Source organism: Mobula hypostoma, chromosome 5 (assembly GCF_963921235.1).
Source record: "Mobula hypostoma chromosome 5, sMobHyp1.1, whole genome shotgun sequence".
Lineage (NCBI taxonomy): Eukaryota > Metazoa > Chordata > Chondrichthyes > Myliobatiformes > Myliobatidae > Mobula > Mobula hypostoma.
Window position 1 is genome coordinate 162,908,797 of NC_086101.1, and position 23,390 is coordinate 162,932,186.

General features: G+C 40.6%; 1 protein-coding gene across 2 annotated transcripts in view; it reads left to right on the top strand.

Moving 5' to 3' along the window:
• iqgap2 (IQ motif containing GTPase activating protein 2) overlaps nucleotides 1-23,390 on the top strand; it is a 289,641-nt gene that overhangs the window by 244,718 nt on the left and 21,533 nt on the right. For both annotated transcript variants that reach the window (XM_063049287.1, XM_063049288.1), the window contains exons 31-32: nucleotides 649-751; nucleotides 4,878-5,019. In XM_063049287.1, coding sequence (XP_062905357.1) covers nucleotides 649-751; nucleotides 4,878-5,019 — 245 coding nt within the window. The remainder of the gene's footprint in view (nucleotides 1-648; nucleotides 752-4,877; nucleotides 5,020-23,390) is intronic.

Genomic DNA, 23,390 nt, shown 5'->3' on the forward strand with positions numbered 1-23,390 from the left:
GGAACTATAAGAGGAGGGTACCCTTCAGTAACGGTATTTAAAAGACATTAGGACAGGTTCATGGATCGGAAATGTTTAAAGGGATATGGGCCAACTGCAGGGAAATAAGACTAGCTCAGATGGGTATTTAGAGAGCTTGGGCAAGTTTCTGTGTGGGGTAACTATGTGCAACATGCACAAACTGCTGGAAGAACTCAGCAATTCCCAACCCAAAACCTGGACTGTTTATTCCCCTGCATGCATGCTGCTGAACTTGCTGGTTCCACCAGCATTTTGTGTGTGCTACCCAAGATTTCCAGCATATGAATAATCCCTTATGTTTGGTATAACTATGGAAAAAGTCCACTCTTCTGGAAGTAACAAGTGAGGAGACAAAGGGAAATTGAAAATCTTGAGGACATTTAATTAAATCCCAAAAAGAAGAACAGCACCTTTTTTGAGAATGCTCAGGACCAAGCAATATATTGACGAGGCAATTGACTTGTGTAATTTTTCTAATTGATTTATTTGCTTTCAGGTAGCAGAGACAGCACATTGGTTTTCAGCATGATGTATCTTTAGTTTACTTTATTTCACTGGCTATGAATATTTGAGGATGGGTTAAAATGAAACAGTGGTGATTCATTGTGTTTCTTTTTCTTGCAATAGCTGCTGTTAGAGCATCAGGAAGCTATTTCACCAGATCATAATGACCTGTTGCACGAGCTTCTGGAAGGGTTGGGAAGTGTACCTGATATTGAAACTTTGATTGGTGAGTAACTTGAGAAGTGTCTACAGTATTTTACTTTTTACTTAGAAATGAACTCAATCAGGATGAATGAGGCAATGATATTTTTTTAAACTTGAAGAGAAATAGAAACAAATATGGCTCAGATAGCTTTATCCACAATGAAATTTGTGTATTGCATGGTAAGTGTTTTTCCATTTAATTAAAGCAGGATGACAAAGAAATCTAATTTGCATCTACAGAAATTTTAATTATTCCGTAAATTGGATTAAGAAATAAGACTAGATTTGGAAATTTAACATGCCAACAGCCATATAGCATTATTTGAACACAGTCAAAGGTATATGAGAAAAATAGCTGAATTAACAAATCTGAACTGAGGAACAAAACTGAATTGTCTGTAGAACACAGAACTTCACAAATGTAAAGCTCGAGCACGCGATGTTGGAGAAACTCAGTGGGTCAGGTGGCATCTCTGGAGTGAAATGGTCAATCAAGGCCCTTCATCTGGACTGCCTGTGCAGTCTCTTGTGTCTCCATTAATCATTAACCTAATCTGCTACATGATTTGATCCTAGAAACTTACCGGATATGCGTTTTAAGACATTTTTAAATAAAATGTCTCTGTGACCAAACTTAAACATCGAGTATCAGATTGCACTCTAAACTGGTCCACATTTTTGCCACAGTAGTCAATGGATGCAGTACTGGATCATGAGTAGTAACAGCCATAGTCACAGAAAAAGGCCATTCAGCCCATCAAGTCTGCTCTGCCATTCAATCATAACTGATTTATTTTCCCTTTCAACTCCATTCTCCTGCCTTCTCCCCATCACCTTTGACATGCTTACGAGTCAATAACGTAGCAACAGGCACTTTAAGTATACCGAATGGCTTGGCCTCTGCAGCAAAATGTGGCATTAAATTCCACAGATTCACCACACTCTGGCTAAAGAAATTCCTGCTCAATAGAAGGTGTCCTTCTATTCTGCAGCTGTGCCCTCTGGTCCGAGACCCTCCCACCATTGGAAACATCTCCATATCTGGGCCTTTCAATATTCAATAGGTTTCAGTGAGATCCCCCTTCATTCTTCTAAACTCCAATGACCATAGGTGGCCGAATCTAAGTCCTGTCCATCATCTAGTTTGATGGCTCATTCTACCAACGGAACTGATGATGAAAAGCATTTAAGCTTATAATTTACTAGTTTTAAATAAAATTCTTTTGAATGTGAATTTAACGTATATAAGATAGAAAAAACATCTGTTTTTTTATTTTCTTTCATCGTTTTTATTAATATCAGTTATCTTCACTTTTGTCTTCAGTGAAGATTGACACCATTCAAATGAATGATTATTCCTCCAGTTAGAGTTAGCGTAAAGTTAAGGGATGAAGGATAGCCAAGTGGTCTAAGGCACTGCATTCAATTTGCAGTCTCCACTGTATGTGCGGGTTCAAATCCCACTTCTATATCTCTAAATAAGTAAAAAATCAAAATCAATTAAAATGTCACATGGCTGCAATGAAAGTTATTTTAAAATTCGTTTGTGCTCTTTTCTCATTCAGCTTGCGGTATTTGCAAATGCAACCACAAACAAAGGAGACACTGCACACATGTTCAAGACCACAAGAAAACACTTTATTAGAAATAGCACAGATGCAGAACAGAAAGAAAACCTGAAGTCTAAGATAGTGGCAGTACAGAATTCAAAATAATATTTACCATCCACAAACATGAGAAAATCTGCAGACGCTGGAAATCCGAGCAACACACTCAAAATGCTGGAGGAACTCAGCAGAGACCAGGCAGCATCTATGGAAAAAAGCACAGTTGACGTTTCAGGCCGAAACCCTTCAGCAGGACTGGTGGAAAAAAAGGTGACTGGGCCTGAAACATTGACTGTGCTTTTTTCCCATAGATGCTGCCTGACTTACCATCTACTAAGCAGGCTGATCTCTGCAATGTGGGAGGGAGCTACAGATCCAACAATCTTGCATGCAGCCAGTTTTCTCTCTCCCTAGCTCTGACTCAACATGTTCTAACCTGCTGTGAAGTATTTATCCCTATCTTCTCAGCACTGATGCCAGTCATGCCCTAGCCTGAGACCAAAGTTCTCTCCCACTGCACAAAGAAAGTGCCCCTTTTTAAATCCTGCAAGACTCCTGTAAAGCGTAACATAATTATCAATCCATTACTTCTCCATCCCTTGGTGGTACCAGTTGCACCTCCTTATCACTTACGACCTTCAGGCCAGACATATAATTTAGGAAAAGGTAGACAACAGGTCTGTAAGGAGGAAAACGTCATTCATTATATAATCTTTGGGACATGCACTCATGCAGACTATCACATCATCCACAATCTGACACCATTTTGTCTTCGAACTTCCACTTTATTTTGGCACGTACCAAGGAGGAATTGCAATGAACTCCTTCCTTACAATGATGTAACCAGCACCTCCGTCCAACACCTAGACTTGCCCTGCAGTAATCCAGCATTTCCCTTTGTTTTTCCAGCCAGCTGTTTTTGTGCTAGAGCTCTAGTCTTGCTGTGATTGAATATCAATCTTTTTTGTTAATACTCCTGCAAATTCCTTGATTTGTGCCACATTGAAAAAGGTATAAAAGTGGATTTTATTTTTATACTTTGTCCCCATCTCCCAGTTACTCAGGGCTCATGGAGTTTATCTTCCATACTAAACATGACAGTTCTGAGTACTTGTACCAATGGTTTAGAATTTGTACATCTTGCTGCTGATTAGTTGATGCTAATGTGAGATCTCTGCTTTCAGGCGAGTGCTGAGGCACCATACATACATACAACACATGTAATGGATGGTAATCAGAGAGAGGTTCGAAAATACAGTTACAAAGATTTTTGACTGGAAGATTTCAAAATTAATTGTGCTCAGAATAACTTTTGTGGAGAGGGACTTCGTTTTGCCCCAAATCCAACTTCCAGAACCCTCCCAAAATTGCCCACACTTACATAGACTTTTAAAAGCAGGTCTAATTTAAATTTTTTTAGGTTGATTTGTTTCTTGGAGCTTATTATTTTCACATGCACCGCGATAGAGTGAAAAGCTTGTCGTCCCTGCTGTTCAAACAAATCAATTAATTACATACGGCAAGCTAAAATGATGCAGAGTAAAGTGTAACAGCTACAGAGAAAGTACAGTGCAGATAGACAATAAGGTGCAAGATCATAACAAGGTAGAATGTGAAGTCAAGAGTCTATTTTATCGTTCTGGGGAGCCATTCAATAATTTCAGCACAGCAGGATAGAATCTATTCTTGAACTTGATGGTATGTGCTTTGCAGCCTTTGTATCTTCTGCCCGATGGGAGAGAGGAGAAGAGAGGATGCCTGTGTGGGTGGGGTCTTTGATTAGTCTGGCTGCTTTACTGAGGCAGCAAAAAGTATAGACAGTCCATAGAAGGGAAGTTGGTTCCTGTGACATGCTGAGCTGTGTCCGCAGCTGTTTACAATTTTAATACCAAACCTTCAGTTCAGATCAGATGGGGCTACATTCTATGGTGCAGCAATAGAAATTAGTAAGGATCAACATGGACATGCCAAATGATACCAGGCAGAGGTATTAGTGAGCTTTCTTGGCCATGGCTGGACCCAGGCAGGCTATTGTGATGTTTAGTCTTTAGAACTTGAAGCTCTCAACCTTAGCACTATTGATATAGACAGAAGCAATGTGCACTGCTCATTCCTGAAGTCAGTATTCAACTTTTTTTGTTTGGTTTTGCTGATACTGAGGAAAAGTTAGGGTTGTTTGTAACTGAAATGGCATCTGGGCACATTTTTAAAACCATTGTCTGGAAATGTGTTACCATTACAATTTTAAAGCTATTTGCTTAATTTTTTGGTGGGGGAGTGGGTTATGATATGGCCTTTTGGTTAGATCCCTGAACTTACATACTTTGTGTTCAGATGTCAGCCATGATTATATTGGATGGTGGGACAGGCTTGAGGTGTCAGCTGCCCTACTCCTGTTTTTATTTTCTTGTGTTCTATGTCTAGACACCTGATTTCCCTTTTTCCCCCCACAATCTATCTCTGGGAATAGTCCAAGCAGAATAATGAATCCAGAGAGCATCAGCTTCTGAGTAAAACTAAACACAATTTCTTTCCTGCCAGGGGAAGGAGCTGTTGACCCAAATGACCCCAACAAAGAAAATGTACTTTCTCAACTTGCCAAGACAGAAGTCTCACTCACCCTGACCGGCAAGGTTGAACTGCAAGGGGGGGATGACACAGACATGAAGAGTTTGATGATAAGGTAAGTTTTGTCCAAGAGTAACTCACTTTCCGCTTTTGCATTCTAACTTATACCATCAGTGATAAAAGAATTTGTCACCATACTAACTGCAAAATAGTCATCAAAGAGCATAATACTGTTCCTCTTTTTGACAATTGCACATCATGGTATCAAAGGGCCCATTGCCTACCGACTGGGTGCTTGTGCTCTCTCCTCAGCTCCAGTTGAACCATGCCCTTAATTAGCTGTTGCTTACTATGTGCATTTGCATTTCATTTTTACATTGTAATTAATTTCCTTGGAAATTAGTTGTATTTACAGTCCTATATTTTAGTTTTATTCCCCTACTGGAAGTTAAGCACCAACCAGATCTGTCAGTGTAGATTTCAACCAGTACATAAGAACCCACAAAGCTTGGTGGCAATTCTCAGCTTGGTTAACTGGAATTAATGCTTTGACTATTTATCGATCATTTTGTTCAATGTTAAGCAGTGTGTTTTGTGAGTGGGGGCAGCTGTTTGGGTAATGAAAGGGCTGGGGCATTAGCAGAATTATGCATGTATAACAACACGCACAGAGTGTTTGATTAACTGGCGAATGTTGCTCATTTTGGGCCAAATTGTTTTTGACCCTCCTCTGAGTCACGGAAGTATTTGATTTACTGAAACCATCTTCAAAGATTGAGATTCCGTTCTGTACCAAGTTCCCCAAAAGCCTGCAGGCCCTCGTTGACTATCTTATATTTGCGGTTTCATTTATTCGTTTGCTGTGAGCTCTACAGGCTGAGCCAGTACCAGATCGCCAGTTCTGCAGCTGCTTGGCTCCTGTTGTTCTGCCGACTTTGCCACTGTGCCAATGGGTGAGGAGTTGGGTCATGGATCATAATAAGACCGTAAGGCACAGCAGCAGGATTAAGTCACTCAGCCCATCAATTCTGCTCTGCCGTTCAATTCCAGTTGCCCTTAGGAAGGAGCCTCAATGAGTTGCTCCTGCAGACAGTGCAATCTGCTGCCTTCAGTTGTGGAATGAGTGAATGATTGTCCTGTGGTTAGAGGTTTTTTTTTTATGTTATTGAAGCCACATTCACCCAAACACATGGGGAGTATCAATCACACTCCTGAGATGAGACTGACATAAATGGTGGAGTTATATAGTGCAGGATTCTGAGCTTCTGACCTACACTTGTAGCCACATAACAAGGCAATATAATTTAATCTAACCACAATCTATCATCACAACTGATGACTTTCACCTCCATTTTCTTTAATCTATGGTTTATTTCCATAGGAGCATACCACCTATGTCGCAGAATTCTGTTGCACAAAATATAGCCTTTCTCTAAATCGGTTTCATCAGAGCATAGAACACTGAATAATTTTCGGGAAAGCAGACATTTTTGTAGATCCTTTACAGGGCATTCCATTCTACTTCCACACACTGAGCATTGCAGAATGACAGCGTTCCAAAATGATTCAAAAACTGTTTGGTTGTACGTCCCCCACCTCGGAATTGCAGAGGTCCGGGTTGGCTTAATGAATAGAGTGTCTAAGCTTGTCTAATTCGTACATTCAAAAAAATACGGATGGGAAATGAAAACAAAGTGCTGGAGACACTAAGCAGATCAGGCAGCAACGATTTATGTTCAGATCTGGATCCTTCAGACAGAAAACAGAACTAAAAACTAAAAACCTCTTGTAAATTTTCTGTCTCCACTCCCATGCTCTCCCCTTGTAAATAACAGAACCTCTGTGTCACGACAATATCCTGATATATGATCCATCAGTTATCAATTTATGTCCGTAGAAATGAGGATGACCAAACTAAACCAAAAGGTGCACTATAATTCTGAAAAGCTGTGAGGATCTGTGTGAAGTTAGCATAATTTACCACTGGCAGAATTTGAACATTGAACTTCCTACTAGTGCTTTGTATCAGTGTGTCCAGTTGATAGAAACCCTACAGCACAACACAGGCCCTTTGGCCCACAAAGTTGTGCCCAACATGGCCTTACCTTAGACATTACCTAGGCTTCCCTATAGCCCTCTATTTTTCTAAGCTCCATGTACCTATCCAGGAGTTTCTTAAAAGACCTTATCGTTTCCGCCTCCACCACCACTGCCGACTGCCCATTCCACGCACTCACCACTCTCTGCGTTTTAAAAAAAACTTACTCCTGACATCTCCTCTGAACCTACTTCCAAGCACCTTAAAACTATGCCCTTTCATGCGAGCCATTTGAGCTCTGGGAAAAAGCCTCTGACTACCCACACGATCAATGCCTCTCATTATCTTGTACACCTTTATCAGGTCACCTCTCATCCTCCATCACTCCAAGGAGAAAAGGCCGAGTTCATGCAACCTATTCTCATAAGGCATGCTCCCCAATCCAGGCAACAAGCTTCTAAGTCTCCTCTGCACCCTTTCTATGGTTTCCACATCCTTTCTGTAGTGAGGCGACCAGGATTAAGCACAGTACTCCAAGTGGGGTCTGACCAGGGTCCTATATAGCTGCAACATTACCTCTCGGCTCTTAAACTCAATCCACGATTGATGAAGACCAGTGCACCGTTTGCTTTCTGAAGCACAGACTCAATCTGCACAGCAGCTTTGAGTGTCTTATGGACTCAGACCCCAAAATCCCTCCGATCCTCCACTCTGCCAAGAGGCTTACCATTAATGCTATATTCTGCCATCATATTTGACCTACCAAAATGAACCACCTCACACATATCTGCGTTGAAGTCCATCTGCCACTTCTCAGCCCAGTCTTGCATTCTATCGATGTCCTGCTGTAACCTCTGACAGCCCTCCACACTATCCACAAAACCCCAAACTTTGTGTCTTCAGCAAATTTACTAACCCAACCCTCCACTTCCTCATCCAGGTCATTTATAAATATCGTGAAGAGTAGGGGGTCCCAGAACAGATCCCTGAGGCACACCACTGGTCACCGGCCTCCGTGCAGAATATGACCCGTCTACAACCACTCTTTCTTTGGCAAGCCAGTTCTGGATAGACAAAGAAATATCCCCTTGGATCCCATGCCACCTTACTTTCTCAATAAGCCTTGCATGGGGTATCTTATCAAATGCCTTGCTGAAATCCATATACACTACATCTACTGCTCTACCTTCATTAATGTGTTTAGTCACATCCTCAAAAAATTCAATTAGGCTCGTAAGGCATAACCTGCCTTTGACAAAGCCATGCTGACTATTCCTAATCATATTATGCCTTTCCAAATGTTCATATATCCTGCCTCTCAGGAACTTCTCCGTCAACTTACCAACCACTGAAGTAAGACTCACTGGTCTACAATTTCCTGGGCTATCTCTATTCCCTTTCTTGAATAAGGGAGCAACATCTGCAACTCTCCAATCCTCCAGAACCTCTCCCATCCTCATTGATGATGCAAAGATCATCGCCAGAGGCGCAGCAATCTCCTCCCTCTCTTCCCACGGAAGCCTGGGGTACATCCCGTCCGGTCCCAGTGTCTTATCCAACTCAATGCTTTCCAAAAGCTCCATCACATCCTCTTCCTTAATATCTACATGCTCTAGCTTTTCAGTCCGCTGCAAGTCATCCCTACAATCACCAAGATCTTTTTCCGTAGTGAATACTGAAGCAAAGTATTCATTAAGAACCTCTGCTATCTCCTCCGGTTCCATACACACTTTTCCACTGTCACACTTGATTGGTCCTATTCTCTCACGTCTTATCCTCTTGCTCTTCACGTACTTGTAGAATGCCTTAGGGTTTTCCTTAATCCTGTCCGCCAAGGCCTTCTCATGGCCCCTTCCGGCTCTCCTAATTTCATTCTTCAGCTCCTTCCTGCTAGCCTTATAATCTTCTAGGTCTCTATCATTACCTAGCTTTTTGAACCTTTCGTAAGCTCTTCTTTTCTTCTTGACTAGATTTACAACAGCCTTTGTGCACCATGGATCTTATACCCTATCATCCTTTCCATGTCTCATTGAAACGTACCTACGCAGAACCCCACGCAAATATCCCCTGAACATTTGCCACATTTCTTCCATACGTTTCCCTGAGAACATCTGTTTCCAATTTATGCTTCTAAGTTCCTGCCTGATAGCCTCATATTTCCCCTTACTCTAATTAAACACTTTCCTAACTTGTCTGTTCCTATCTCTCTCCAATGCTATGGTAAAGGAGATAGAATTGTGATCACTATCTCCAAAATGCTCTCCAACTGAGAGACCTGATACCTGATCAGGTTCATTTCCCAATACCAGTTCAAGTACAGCCTCTCCTCTTGTAGCCATATCTACATATTGTATCAAGAAACCTTCCTGAACACACCTAATAAACTCCATCCTATCTAAACCCCTCACTCTAGGGAGATGCCAATCAATATTTGGGAAATTTAAATCTCCCACCACAACAACCCTGTAATTATTACTTCTTTCCAGAATCTGTCTCCCTGGCTGTTCCTCAATGTTACTATTGGGTGGTCTATTAAAAACACCCAGTAGAGTTGTTGACCCCTTCCTATTCCTAACTTCCACCCACAGAGACTCCATAGACAACCCCTCCATGACTTCCTCCTTTTCTGCAGCTGTGACACTATTTCTGATCAACAGTGCCATGCCCCCAACTCTTTTGCTTTCCTCCCTGTCCTTTCTGAAACATCTAAAGCCTGGCACTTGAAGTAGCCATTCCTGCCCCTGTACCATCCAAGACTCTGTAATGGCCACAACATCATAGCTCCAAGTGATGATCCATGCTCTAAGCTCATCTGCTTTGTTCATAATACTCCTTGCATTAAAACAGACACATCTCAAACCATTGGTCTGAGAGTGTCCCTGTTCTATCACCTGCCTATCCTCCCTCTCGCACTGTCTCCAAGCTTTCTCTATTTGTGAGCCAACCACCCCCTTCCTCCGTCTCTTCAGTTCACTTCCCACCCCCAAGTAATTCTATTTAAATTTCCCCCCAATAGCCTTTGCAAACCTCCCCGCCAGGATATTGGTCTCCCTAGGATTCAAGTGCAACCCGTTCTTTTTGTACAGGTCCCACCTGCCCCAAAAGAGATCCCAATGATCCAGAAATCTGAATCCCTGCCCCCTGCTCCAATCCCTCAGCCACGCATTTATCCTCCACCTCATTCTATTCCTATACTCACTGTCACATGGCACAGGCAGGATTCCCGAGATTATTACCTTTTGAGATCCTGCTTCTCAACTTCCTTCCTAACTCCCTTCCTAATTCCCTGTAGTCTGCTTTCAGGACCTCCTCCCTTTTCCTACCTATGTCGTTGGTACCAATATGTACCATGACCTCTGGCTGTTCTCCTTCCCACTTCAGGATATCGTGGATGCGATCAGAAACATCCCACACCCTGGCACCTGGGAGGCAAACTAGCATCTGCGTATCTTTCCTGCGTCCACAGAATCACCTGCCTGACCTCCTAGCTATAGAGTCCCCTATCACTGCTGCCATTCTTTTCCTTTCTCTACCCTGCTGAGCCACAGGGCCAGACTCTGTGCTAGAGGGGCGGCCACTGTTGCTTCCCTCAGGTAGGCTGTCCCCCCAACAGTACTCAAACAGGAGTACTTATTGTTGAGGATGGCAGCCACTGGGGTACTCTCTAGCCTCTGACTCTTGCCCTTCCCTGTTCTGACTGTTACCCACTTCTCTGTCTCCTGAGGCCCCGGAGTGACTCCCTCCCTATAGCTTCTCTCTGTCACCTCCTCACAAAGGTCATCGAGCTGCAGCTCCCGTTCCCTAACGCAGTCCCTAAGGAGTTGCAGCTCAAAGCACCTGGTGCAGATGTGGCCGTCCGGGAGGCTGGGAGTCTCCAGGACCTCTCACGTTTGACACCAAGCACAGAAAACCAACCTCACACATGTACTTCCTGTCTGTAGTCTGCACAGGTAACTTACCTAGCCTCAACCTGTTATCATTATACAATGAACAGTATCATTTAAATGGAGAAAATAAATGATGGAAACCACAAAACAAAGGTATTTATGCACAAACCACAAAGCTAGTACTCAAGTGTAGGGTGGGCTGATAGGATGATAGCCTTTAGTTCAAGAGGTTTGGACTATCAAAGTAAAAAAAAGGACAATGGGACAAAGCACTGGCAAGACCATATCTAAATTACTATGATCAGTTTTTGTCCCCATGTTTAAGGAAATGTATTATTTCATTGGATATCAGTCGGATAAGGTATGCTTGCATGATCCAGGAATGGAAGGAATGTCCTATGAGAGGATACAATGGGTTTATGAAACTTCGGAGTTTAGGAGGAGATATGATCTGATTGAAATACAAGTAAAACACGTTTCCTCCAAATGGAGAGTCCAGAGCCAGTGGGCAATGTCCAAATAATGATGCACCATTTTAAGATTAAAATGAGGAAGAATTTCGTCCCCTGAGGGATATGAGTCTTTCAAACTCCTTGCCACCAAGAAATGCAAGGGCAATGTCCTTAGCCCCAGTTAAAGCTGAGATAAATCCATTTCTCATCACTAAGGGAATCGAAGGTAATAGGAAAGTGGACTTGAGAAATATTGGCTCAGCCATGATCCTGTTGAATGGAAGGGTAGGTTCAAGAGACTGAATGATCCATCTCTGCTCCTTGTTTTCGTAATGACTGAATTCAGTACTTAGCGTACTTAGGTGTTAGTGTCAACTGCTATAGCTAATTAAAATGAAATGTACTTTATTAGGTTCTTGAACCTTGGACTGTAAAATCAAATTACCAATGAGTAATTAGAGTATAGGCGGAATTGGAATTGGTATATTATTGCCACGTATCAAAATACAGTGTAAAGTTTGTCTAGCTTACTGTTCATACAGATCAAATCATTACATGATGCATTGTGGTAGAATAAGGTAAAACATCAACAGAGTTCAGAATAAAAGGTATCAGCTACAGAAAAAGTGCAGTGCAGGTGAATAATAAGGTATAAGATCACAAGACGTGCTTTGACGTGTTGTACATTCAGAGATGCCTTTCTGCACACCACCGTTGTAACGCAACATTGTTATTTGAGTTACTGTCACCTTCCTGTCAGCTTGAATCAGTCTGGCTATTTTCTTCTGACCTCTCTCATTAACAAAACGTTTTTGCCCACAGAACTGCTATCTCACTGGATGGTTTTTGTTTATTGCACCGTTCCCTGTAATCTCTAGAGACTGTTGTGTGTGAAAATCCCAGGAGATCAGCTGTTTCTGCGATACTGAGCTCTTTCTCAGACACCGTGTCTGGCACCAACAATCATTCCACAGTCAAAGTAATTTAGATCACATGTCTTCCCCCATTCTGATGCTTGCTTTTGAACAGCAACTGAACCTCTTGAGCATATCTGCATGCTTTTATGCTTTGAATTGCTGCCACACAATTGGCTGATTGGATATTTGCATTAATTGAGCAGGTGTAACGCGTACCTGATAAAATGGTCACTGAGTGTATGTCAACGGCTGCTCAATTAGTCTCACACCAAAAGGTTCACACTTCTTTCACATTTTCTGTCAGGCCTGTGGCTATCTTCTCCACCTTTTTAATCATTTCACCTCTACTTGCTGGAATGTTGTATGTGATTTACCAGTAATTTGCCAGAAATGCCTTCCCCACAAGATTTCCTGTCATCTTCTCCCAAGCTTTTAAATACTTGTCGAAAGATTTTCTAAATGAGGGTTGTGAAATCACAGAGAGAAAGCAAATTGTTCCCAATGTGACTAGCTGTTCATTGCTAAATATTCTGCTGCCAGATTGAAATGGGTTTAGCTCAGATTAAGATCACTTAACACTCAATTTTTTCAGTACCTTTTTAATATGGTTCATGATATATTTCCTCCATGCAGTATAAATGTTTGTTTTTACGTTCTCCTGGGGTCAAGTACTTTAGTAGCACAATCATTATTTTGCTTAACAAGTCGATGGAAGATTTTTCACACTTTCTGAGTACAAGTTTGGATCAGCTACAATTTAGTGCTTCATGCGTAGGTAACATGCTTCTGATGCACAGGGCATTTCACTTGTACTGCTTTGTGCATGAGTCAGTATACCGCACATCTTTTTTTTTCTTTTTAAATCTTTTTATTAAATTAGTACACAAAAGGTAAAACATATAGCAACCAATACATTGTAACATTATGAATATACAAGTAATATTAATACAAAAAAAATGCAAACAACTTAAGTTATTTATAAAATGACGTTAATGTAGTTGTATACTAATTTTCCATATATATCGATAAAGGAGAAAAAAACCAAAAAAAACCCCAAAAAAAACCTACAGTGCAACTAACCTACAAAGCAAAGCAAAGCAATGGGCTAACTAGGTACAAAGTAGACTTAAACAGCTTAAACAATCACGTCCTCAAACCCGTCCTCCACTAATAACAGATAAAATCCACAAAGGGAGTGTATATATGATCAGAGAGAAAAAAAAGTTACATCAAATGAAAATATTGAATAAAAGATCTCCAGGTCTGTTCAAATTTAACTGAAGTATCATAAAGATTACTTCTGATTTTTTCCAAATTTAGACACAGTATCGTTTGAGAGAACCAAAAAAAGGTAGTTGGGGCATTAATCTCCTTCCAATGTTGTAGAATACATCTTTCCGCCATTAAAGTAAGAAATGCAATTATTCTATGCACTGAGGGGAGTAAATTATTAGAAGTTTTAGGTAATCCAAAGATAGCAGTAATAGGATGGGGAGAAATATCACTATTCAAAACCTTTGAGATAATATTAAAAATGTCTTTCCAAAAAGTTTCCAGAGTAGGACAAGACCAAAACATGTGGGTCAAGGAAGCTATCTCCCCATGACATCTATCACAAAGGGGATTAATATGAGGGTAAAAATGAGCTAATTTATCTTTAGACATATGTGCTCTATGGACAACTTTAAATTGAATTAAGGAGTGTTTGGAACAGATAGAGGAAGTATTGACTAGTTGTAAAATATGAGCCCAGTCATCCGCCAGGATAGTAAGGCCCAATTCCTTTTCCCAGTCAGCCCTAATCTTATCAAATGGAGCTATCCTAGTATACTGCACGTCTAGTGTGACATGTAACCCAGAGCAGATAAGAATAGAACTAGGTGAAATATTATGACAATCTGATAGTTTCATGATTATTATTTATATTTTTAAGTAAGATTTGTCATTGGCATTACCAACCAACCTACCCAAGGATGTACATGCAGGCAAACTGCAAGTCTCAGCTTCATAGCATGCCCACAACGACAAAAATCAACAACACAGAATGCAATATAAGAGAACATACCAAGCAACTATTGGAAAGCAGTGAAACAAGCCCTGTTCCTCCTTCCCTAATGCCTACCCAAACATGCATATACAAGGTCCCCTTACCCCAGGAAAGGTAGTCTTCCGCCTCCAGCATGCTCGTGGTTTCGCAGACGCTGGTCCCAACTTATCCAGTGGCCTTGCAGAGATTTGCAGCTCAGCTTCCAGCCATTAGGCCTTGACTTCTAGATTTCAGGTCGGACTTCGAGCTCCAATCCAGACCTTTGGGCTTCGATTTCCAGTATCAACCCAGGACTCTCAGATGATGATGGATGAGAGCCCGAACCCCAGTCTTGCCGATGACGCAGCCCTTAATGCCTTCAGTGGTCTGTCAGCCCATCATCCAAGCACACCCCCGCTCTTAGCCTTTGAACATGAAGTGAAGACTTTTGCTCCAGCCTGTTCCCTATTACCCCGCATCCATGTCCCTAAACCCTAACCCTAACTTCTCTCTCTGTCCCCAAAACCATTTCTATGATCTTAAGGAATAAACCTTCAAGAAAAATTGTCTGAGCCTCGACCTCAATGGAGACCACAGCTTGACACCATCTTGAAAAAAGTAGCTTGGACTTTTCCATGAAACTGCTGAAACAGTAAATGTTATTTTGCAAATTCCAATGGAGGCTTTCTGTACACTATGTCTTTCACTTTGTAGTTCCAAGATAAGTCAGCTTTTATTGTCTAATCTGCACTTCTACTGGAAATCCTGTCATATCATAATACTGTTCTCTAAGATGCAGGCCATCTTAGAACACTGATGTAGGTAGGGAAAATGTCTTCGAGGGCAGTCCTTAATGGTTTCTGTGAGATGATTTGTTAACTTGACTTTCTTCAAACATCTGTTTCCAATGAAGTTTATTTATCATACGTTATGCTGGATTTAATTTGCTAAATGTTCCTTTTCCAATAACTCGATCTTGCTTACATTTTTAAGGAAGGAATTGAGGGGGCACAGACCTGGACAGAATACTAGTGTGAATTTGCGGAAATTGCATTTTGTCTGAATCTGATAAACAGTCTATAATTTTCAAAGTATTTGTAGGATCAAGGGTTAAGGGTATATCATTAATATAAGACTTGAAAATACTAGTGACATTTCTATGTATCACTGAGTCAGTAATAGTCTTGGGAGGTTCAGCTGTCTGTGTAATGAAAATAATTGCTGGTTCAAGCCAGTTATATTTGTAAAGCAAACAAGACAAGAACAGCAGAAAATATTCAGCATGTCAGGCAATGTGCACTTAGACACAAAACAAATAGACAATTACCAAATAGTGCATTTTTTAAAAAAAAGGAATAATGAGGTAGTGTTCATGGGTTTGCGGACTGTTCAGAAATCTGATGATGGAAGGGAAGAAGTTGTTTCTAGAACTTTGAATGTGCGTCTTTGTGCCCCTGTACTTCCTCCCTGATGGTAGTAATGTGAAGAGGCATGCCCTGGTTGGTGAGGATACTATGTGATTAATGCCACCTTCTTGAGAGGCCACCATTTGAAGATGTCCTGGAATGTGGGGTCTGCTGTGCCTGTGATGGGGTTGACTGAATCTGCATCCCTTTGAGGCCTCTTGTGATCCTGTCTGTTGGAGCCACCAGACCAGGCTGTGAAGTAACCTGTCAGAATGCTCTCTATCATATATTTGTAGAAATTTGCGAGAGTCACAAACCTCCGCAAACTTCTAACAACTTGGAGCCACTGGCGTGTCGTCTTCGTGATTGTATTAATGTGTTGGGCCCAGGAGAGACCTTCTGAGATATTGACACTCAGGAACTTAAAGCTGCTCACCCTTTCCACTGTTGACCCCTCAATGTGGACGTGTGTGTGTGCGCTCCCAACCCACCCCTTCCTGAAGTCCACAATCTGTTCCTTGGTCTTATTAACATTATGAGTGAAGTTGTTATTGTGACACCACACAGCCAGCCAAACTAACATACTCACGTATGCCTCCTTGTCCTCATGTGACATTTGATCAGCTATAGCTGTGTCATCTACAAATTTATAGAAAGCATTTAAGCTGTGTTTAGCCACACGGTAACAAGTGTAAAGAAAGTAGAATAGGGAGCTAAGCAAGCATCCTTGAGGTGCAGTGTGTTGATTGTCAGTAAGGAAGATGTGTTATTACAGATTTGCACTGACTGTGGTCTCCCAGATGCAGAAAGTATAGAGGTCCAGGTTCTGAAGCTTTGTGATTAGTACTGAGGAATGATGGCATTGAACACTGAATAAACACTGGCCTGAAGTATGTTTTGCCTTTTTCTAGGTGCACTAACATAGAGAAAATCATCTTTAACATTCCTGATAAACAGTTGTATTGAAAGGAACTGCTGGTGATGTTCTTCCTCCAGGGCGATTTAGCTCTGACTTTCTGTGCCTGTTTTGCAAAGTAGAAGTCTAAGGCAAGCCAGGGGTCAGACCTATCATGTACAATCTAGGTGGTGTAAGCCCCAATATATTTGAATGACGCCCCTAACCCTAACCTTGATTAAATAGAGTAAGCAAGTAGTTTATTCTTTAAAAAATTATTTGATGGTCTGTACGTATCTGACGAGCTGAAGGAGCTGTGATTTTATAACATTGATTAAAATTAATTAAATAATTAATTTATTGGACATAATTTAAAATTTTTTTTTTCACTTGTTTGAGTTTAAATCTCCTGAAATGTGAATATCTTTATTTATCAGAAACATTTAGAATTGCTCAAAGGATATTGACTGCAGCAAGCCAAAAATTATTTTAAAATGCCTAATTTTACCTTGCCCTAGGGTTAAGTGAGCTAGGGCTGTTCTCTTTGGCAGGAGGAGGTTGAGAAGTGACTTCATAGAGATGTTTAGGTTGAGAGGCATCAATAAGAGTGGACAGTCGATGCCTTTTTCCAGGGTGATAATGGCCAACCGGAGGAGCATCTGCTTAAGATGTTTAGGGGAGATATTCAAGGTAGGTTTTTGCATGAAGAGTAGTTAGCAAGGAAGGAAGGCACTGGAGGGAGTGGTGGTAGAGGATGATACAATAGGGGCAGTTATAAAATTTTTGACTGTTACATTTAAGATTTTTTTGAATGTTAGAAAAATGGAGGGTTATGGGCTATATAGGAGGGAAAGGTTAGATTGATTTTTGAGTAGGTTTAAGAACAACATTGTGGGCCAGTAACCCATAATATGCTGTATCGAGAATCTGTCTTGGGTCCAGTGTGCAGCTGTCATCACAAAGAAGTTTGCAAAGATTTGGCATGTCATCTAAAACTTTGACAACTTCTATAAATGCACAGTAGAAAAGGTACTGATTGGGTGCATCAAAGCCTGGCGTGAAAATTCCAATGTGCTTGAATGGAAAAGCCAACAGAAAGTGGTGGATACAGCCCAGTCCATCACTGGTAAAGTCCTCCCCACCCCTGAGCACCTCTACAATGAGCACCCAACATCAACAACCCACATCATCCAGGCTATGGTCTCTTCTCACCGCTGCCATCAGGAAGGAAGTACAGGGGCCTCAGGACCCACACCACCAGGGTCAGGGACAGTTAGTAGCCTTCAACCACCAGGCTACTGAACCAGAGTTAACGTCACTCAACTCTACAATGAGTTGATTCCACAACCTGTGGACTCACTTTTAAGGACTCTAAAACACATGTTCTCAATATTTATTTATTTTTTATAATTTTGGTTTTATTTCTTTTTTTATTTGCATATGCTGTCTTTTGTATATTGATTGTCCGTCTTTATTGTGTACGTTTTTTTTATTGATTCTATTGCAGTTCTTTGTATTTATTGTGAATGTCCACAAGAAAATGAATCTCAGGGTTGTATAGTACCTATAAAAAGAACTCACTCCCACTGGAAGTTTTCATGTTTTATTGTTTTACAACATTGAGTCACAGTGGATTTAATTAGGCTTTTTTGACACTGATCAAGAGAAATAGCCCCTTTCATGTCAAAGTGAAAATAGATCTCTACAAAATGATTTTAAATTAGTTACAAGTATAAAACACAAAATAATTAATTGCATAAGTATTCACCTCTTTCAAGTCAGTATTTAGTAGATGCCTCTTTGGCAGCAATTACAGCCTTGAGTCTGTGTGGATAGGTCTCCATCAACTTTGCACATCTGGACACTACAATTTTTCCCCATTCTTCTTTACCAAACTACTAAAACTGTCAGATTGCATGGGGATTGTAAGTGAACAGTCCTTTTGAAGTCCAGGCACAAATTCTCAATTGGATTGAAGTCTGGACTCTGACTTGGCCACTCCAGGACATTAACTTTGTTGTTTTTAAGACATTCCTGTGTAGCTTTGGTTTTATGCTTGGTATCATTGCCTTGCTGGAAGACAAATCTATTCCCAAGTCGTAGTTCTCTTGCAGACTGCTTCAGGTTTTCTTCCAGGATTTCCCTGTATTTTGCTGCATTCATTTTACCGTCTACCTTCACAAGCCTTCCAGGGCCTGCTACAGTGAAGCAACCCCACAGCATGATGCTTCATGGTAGGGTTGGTGTGCTTTTGATAATGTGTGGCTTTCGGCTTACACCAAACATTGCATTTAGTCTGATGGCTAAAATGCCCAGTTTTGGTTTCATCAGACCATAGAACTCTAGCCGGGATTTCATGTGAGTTTTTTTTTCCAACAGTGGCTTTTTCTTTGCCACTCTCCCATAAAGCTGTGACTGGTGGAGCACCCGGGCAACAGTTGTATGTGCACCCTCTCCCATCCTATCCACTGAAGCTCCTAACTCCTCCAGAGTTGTCATGGGTCTCTTTGTGGCCTCCCTCACTAGTCCCCTTCCTGCACAGTCGCTCAGTTTTTGAGGACAGCCTGTTCTAGGCAGATTTATAGCTGTACCATATTCTTTCCATTTCTTGCTGGTTGAACTGTAGTCCAAGGGATATTCAGTGACTTGGAAATGTTCTTGTACCCATCTCCTGAACTGTGCTTTTCAATAACCTTTTGTGGTACTGCCTGGAGTGTTCTTTTGTCTTTGTGATGTAGTTTTTGTCAGGATACTGACTCACCAGCAGTTGGACCTTCCAGACTCAGGTGTATTTTTATTACAATCAACTGCACAGGGGTCTCCAAAAACAGATTTCTATTTAGCTAATGATGTGACTTCTAAATCCAATTGGCTGCACCAGTGATGACTTGGTGTGTAAGGGGGGTGAATACTTTATGCAATCAATTATTTTGTGTTTTATGTTTGTAATTAATTTAGATCACTTTGTAGACATGTTCTCACTTTGACACAAAAGAGTCTTTTTCTGTTGATTGGTATCAAAAAAGCCAAATTAAATCCACTGTGATTCAATGTTCTAAAACAATAAAATATGAAAACTTCCAAGGAGGGTAAATACTTTTTATAGGCACTGTATATGCTATCAAAGTAATTTTTTAATTTTTTGTCAAGAAAGCAAACCATCATTTCTAATTCCTGAAAAGTCTTAAGTAAATGCGACACATTCCCATTGACCTTCATTAATTTTTATAAATGCACCGTACAAAGCATCCTAGCTGGATAGTATATACATATACTTTGATAGTGCAGTTACTTTGATCTTTGAATGTTTGTTCTGTTATATGTTTCTTTTAATCAAAAAAAGGATGTTTCTCAGCAGAGTAAATGATTAAATCTGGGGAAATGAAAATGACTAAAGCAATAAATTGTATACCCAGTGGCTACCATATTTTTCAACACTATTTTATGTTTCATTTTTATTACATTTATGTGTCATCACTTTTTATATTTGAGTGCATTTTGCAGATGTTAGTTGAGCTATGGTTAATGAACATTAACATTTTAATTCATATGTAGCTGCTGTTTTTTCCCTTTTTTTGCTTGAAACCGTATAATTTTTATATTAAAGTGGAGAAGTATATAGTATATAGTATAGTATATAGTATATACTGAAGGATGGTGTTTTTAAATTATGATATTACAATGTATGAACCAAATACTAACTTTATTACCGATAGAAGTGTGATCAGTGAATGTCATTGAAATTATCATGATTGGTTGGTTTCATTGTGTTGAATGCATCAGCAGAAAATTGACTTAAAATTTGGAATTTTTATTTTTATTGTCATGTGTCAAGAAAGCAAACCATCATTTCTAATTCCTCAAAAGTCTTAAGTAAATACGACACATTCCTATTGACCTTCATTAATTTTTATAAATGCACCGTACAAAGCATCCTAGCTGGATGCACAGTTTGGTATGAAAGCCACTCTGGCCAACGATGCAAGAAATTATAGAGAAATCTGGATGCTGTCCATTTCATCATGAAAAATAATCTCCCCTCCATCCCTTCTGAGATACAGTGCTTCATTTTGCATCATTCCAAACATAAATACCTGGAGGTATTACCAAGTGAAAGGTAATAGCAGAACACAGAACATTGTGTTGTAGAGAAAGTGAAGTGCAGTTGGACAAATAAGATGCAAAGGCCATGAGAAGATAGGGTTTAGAGATCAAGCGTTAATCTTTATCGCACGAGTCTATTCCAGAGTTTTCTGATAGCAAGATAGAAGCTGTCCTTGAGTCGGGTGGCTTGTGCTCACAGTCTGTTGTATCTTCTGCCCCACAGGAGAGAGGAGAAAAGTGAGTGGCTAGGCTGTGAGGAATTCTTGATGATATTGTCTACTTTCTTAAGGCAGCAGAAAGCGTAGGCAGAGTGGATGGAAAGGAGGCTATTTTTAATAATGAAAAGAACAGCATCCAGATTTCTCTTAATTTCTTGCAGTTTTGGCCAGAGAGGTTGCCATTACCAAACTGTGCATCTAGATAGGATGCTTTGTACCGTGCATCTATAAAGATTGGTGAAGCGCTGTGGGAAAGTGTCAAATTTACTTAGCCTTCTAAGGAACTAGAAATGCTGATGTGGAGTCCATGTGGTTGGACCAAGACACGCCGTTGGTGATACTGACACCTCGGAATTTGAAGCTTTCTCCACCTTTGTGTGTATCCCACATGCTTGCTGGAGTCAAGGACCAGCTCTTTTACTGATACCAAGAGAAGGGAAAATGTAATTGATGCCTTCAATCTAATGGCAATTCAGCTAAATATTTATGATAAATTGCGACATAAAATAGCAGAAATACTCCATTACCTTCCATGGTGAGAACAAGTAAATCAGTGTTTCATGTTGTGCCTTCATCAAAATTGGCCAGGGATGTGTACAAAACTGTTCTCCTTTGCTTTTCTATTCACCTATGGGTTTGCCATTAATTTATTCTGTTTTAGGTTTGCAGAATCTGACGAGTTTTATGTTTGAAAGTGTAAATGAATTTTAGTTTCATTGATCCTGTGCGTTTTAATAGCTACTCCTGAGTCTTATTTATGTCAAAAATAGATGAAGCAAATCAAATCAAGCATTTATATAGAGTTAGTAGTTATATTCTGGAAACGTACAAGTGTTGCTTACCATTTTCAGCTTTTGGCTGCTTTCTTTTTCTCAGTACTTCTAGGGCTAAGTTCACTGGGACATAAAGGCTCTGTTTTACTGCAGCGTTTCCAGAAAGTAGGGATGATATTTAAACAGGGGAGGCTCAAACCATTCAAAGAAAAAGGCAGCATTTTGTAGATTTTTATTTTAAAATGTTTGAGAAGCAGCATTTGAGATTATAAAACTCTGTATCATTTACCTGGGGCATTCTTTAAAAAGATTTTTTGTTTTAAAAATATGAATTCTACCTGTAACTTTTAGAAACAGGATCCCCAATATTTAGGAATAGGTAAGAATCTGATTTATTATCACCCTTATGTGATGTGAAATTTGTTATTTTGTGGCAGCAGTACAATGCAAGGAGAAATAATGACTATAAATTTTAAAATGAGTGCATTAAAAAGCAATAATGATGAGACTTTTAAAGTTGTAAAGCATGTACAGTGAAATGCGTCAATTGCGCCAACAATCAACGTAGTCTGAGGATGTTTTGGGAGCAGCCTGCAGGTTTTGTCATGCTTTTGGCCTACAACTTACTAACCCTTAACCCTTAGTAACCTGTATGCTTTTGGGATGATGTGGTTTTCATGGACCATCTAGAAATCTGATGTTGGAGAGGAAGAAGCTGTTTCTGAATTATTGAGTGTGGGTCTTCAGCCTCCTCTACACCTACCTCCTCCCTGAAAGCGATAATGAGAAGAGGATATGTCCCAGGTGATGAGAATCTTAATGATTGATGCTGCTTCCACTTCGAAGTACTCCTTCTGGAAGATGACCTTGATGGTGGGGAGGGTCGTGCCCATGATGAAGCTGGTTGTGTCTACAAACCTCTGCAGTTTCCTGTGATCCCATGCTTTACAGGCTCCACACCAGTCAGCGATGCAACCAATCAGAATGCTCTCCAACTCACAGCTATATAAATTTCCAAGAGTCCTTTACATGCCAAATCTCTTCAATCTCCTAACAATTGTGATTGGTGTGCCGCCTTTGTGATTGCATCAATGCGTTGAAGCCAAGACAGATCCTCTGAGGAGTTGATTCCCAGGAATGTAAAGCTGCTCAACCTATCAATCACTGACCCCTCAATGAGTGTGAGTGTGTGAGTGTGTGTTGTGTGTTGTGTGTGTGTGTGTGTGTTGTGTGCGCGCACACGCGCTCATGACTTTTCCTTCCTGAAGTCCACAATCGACTACTTGCCCTTAGGTGACATTTGAGTGTGAGGTGGTTGTTGCAACACCACTCAGCCAGTCTAACTCCTGTATGGCTCTCATCAACATCTGATGTTTTACCAACAGTGGTGATGTCATTCTAGCCATCACCAACCTCTCGAAGCACTTTGTTACGGTAGATATGAGTGAGTCATTGAGGTGGGGTGGAAAGGAATAACTTGATAAGCCACAGTATCTCTGCTCCTGTCAACATTTAATGTCAGGAAAAATCATGGATCAAGTTATTGAAGGCTGAAAGGCATCAATACAGTCATCAGAAAGTTGTGTGGCAGGGTGATCTCTGGAGAGGTGATGGGGAAAAGTAGGATGCTGTGGAGAACTAGGTTGACTTTCATGGGGTGGGGATTTGTATTTATGCTGAGTCCATCCATGGTACGCGTGAACGGTTGCTTCCTTTCCAGGGAAGGTGTTATTGTTTCTATTTGCTTCCATTTGCTAATAACTTTACTAA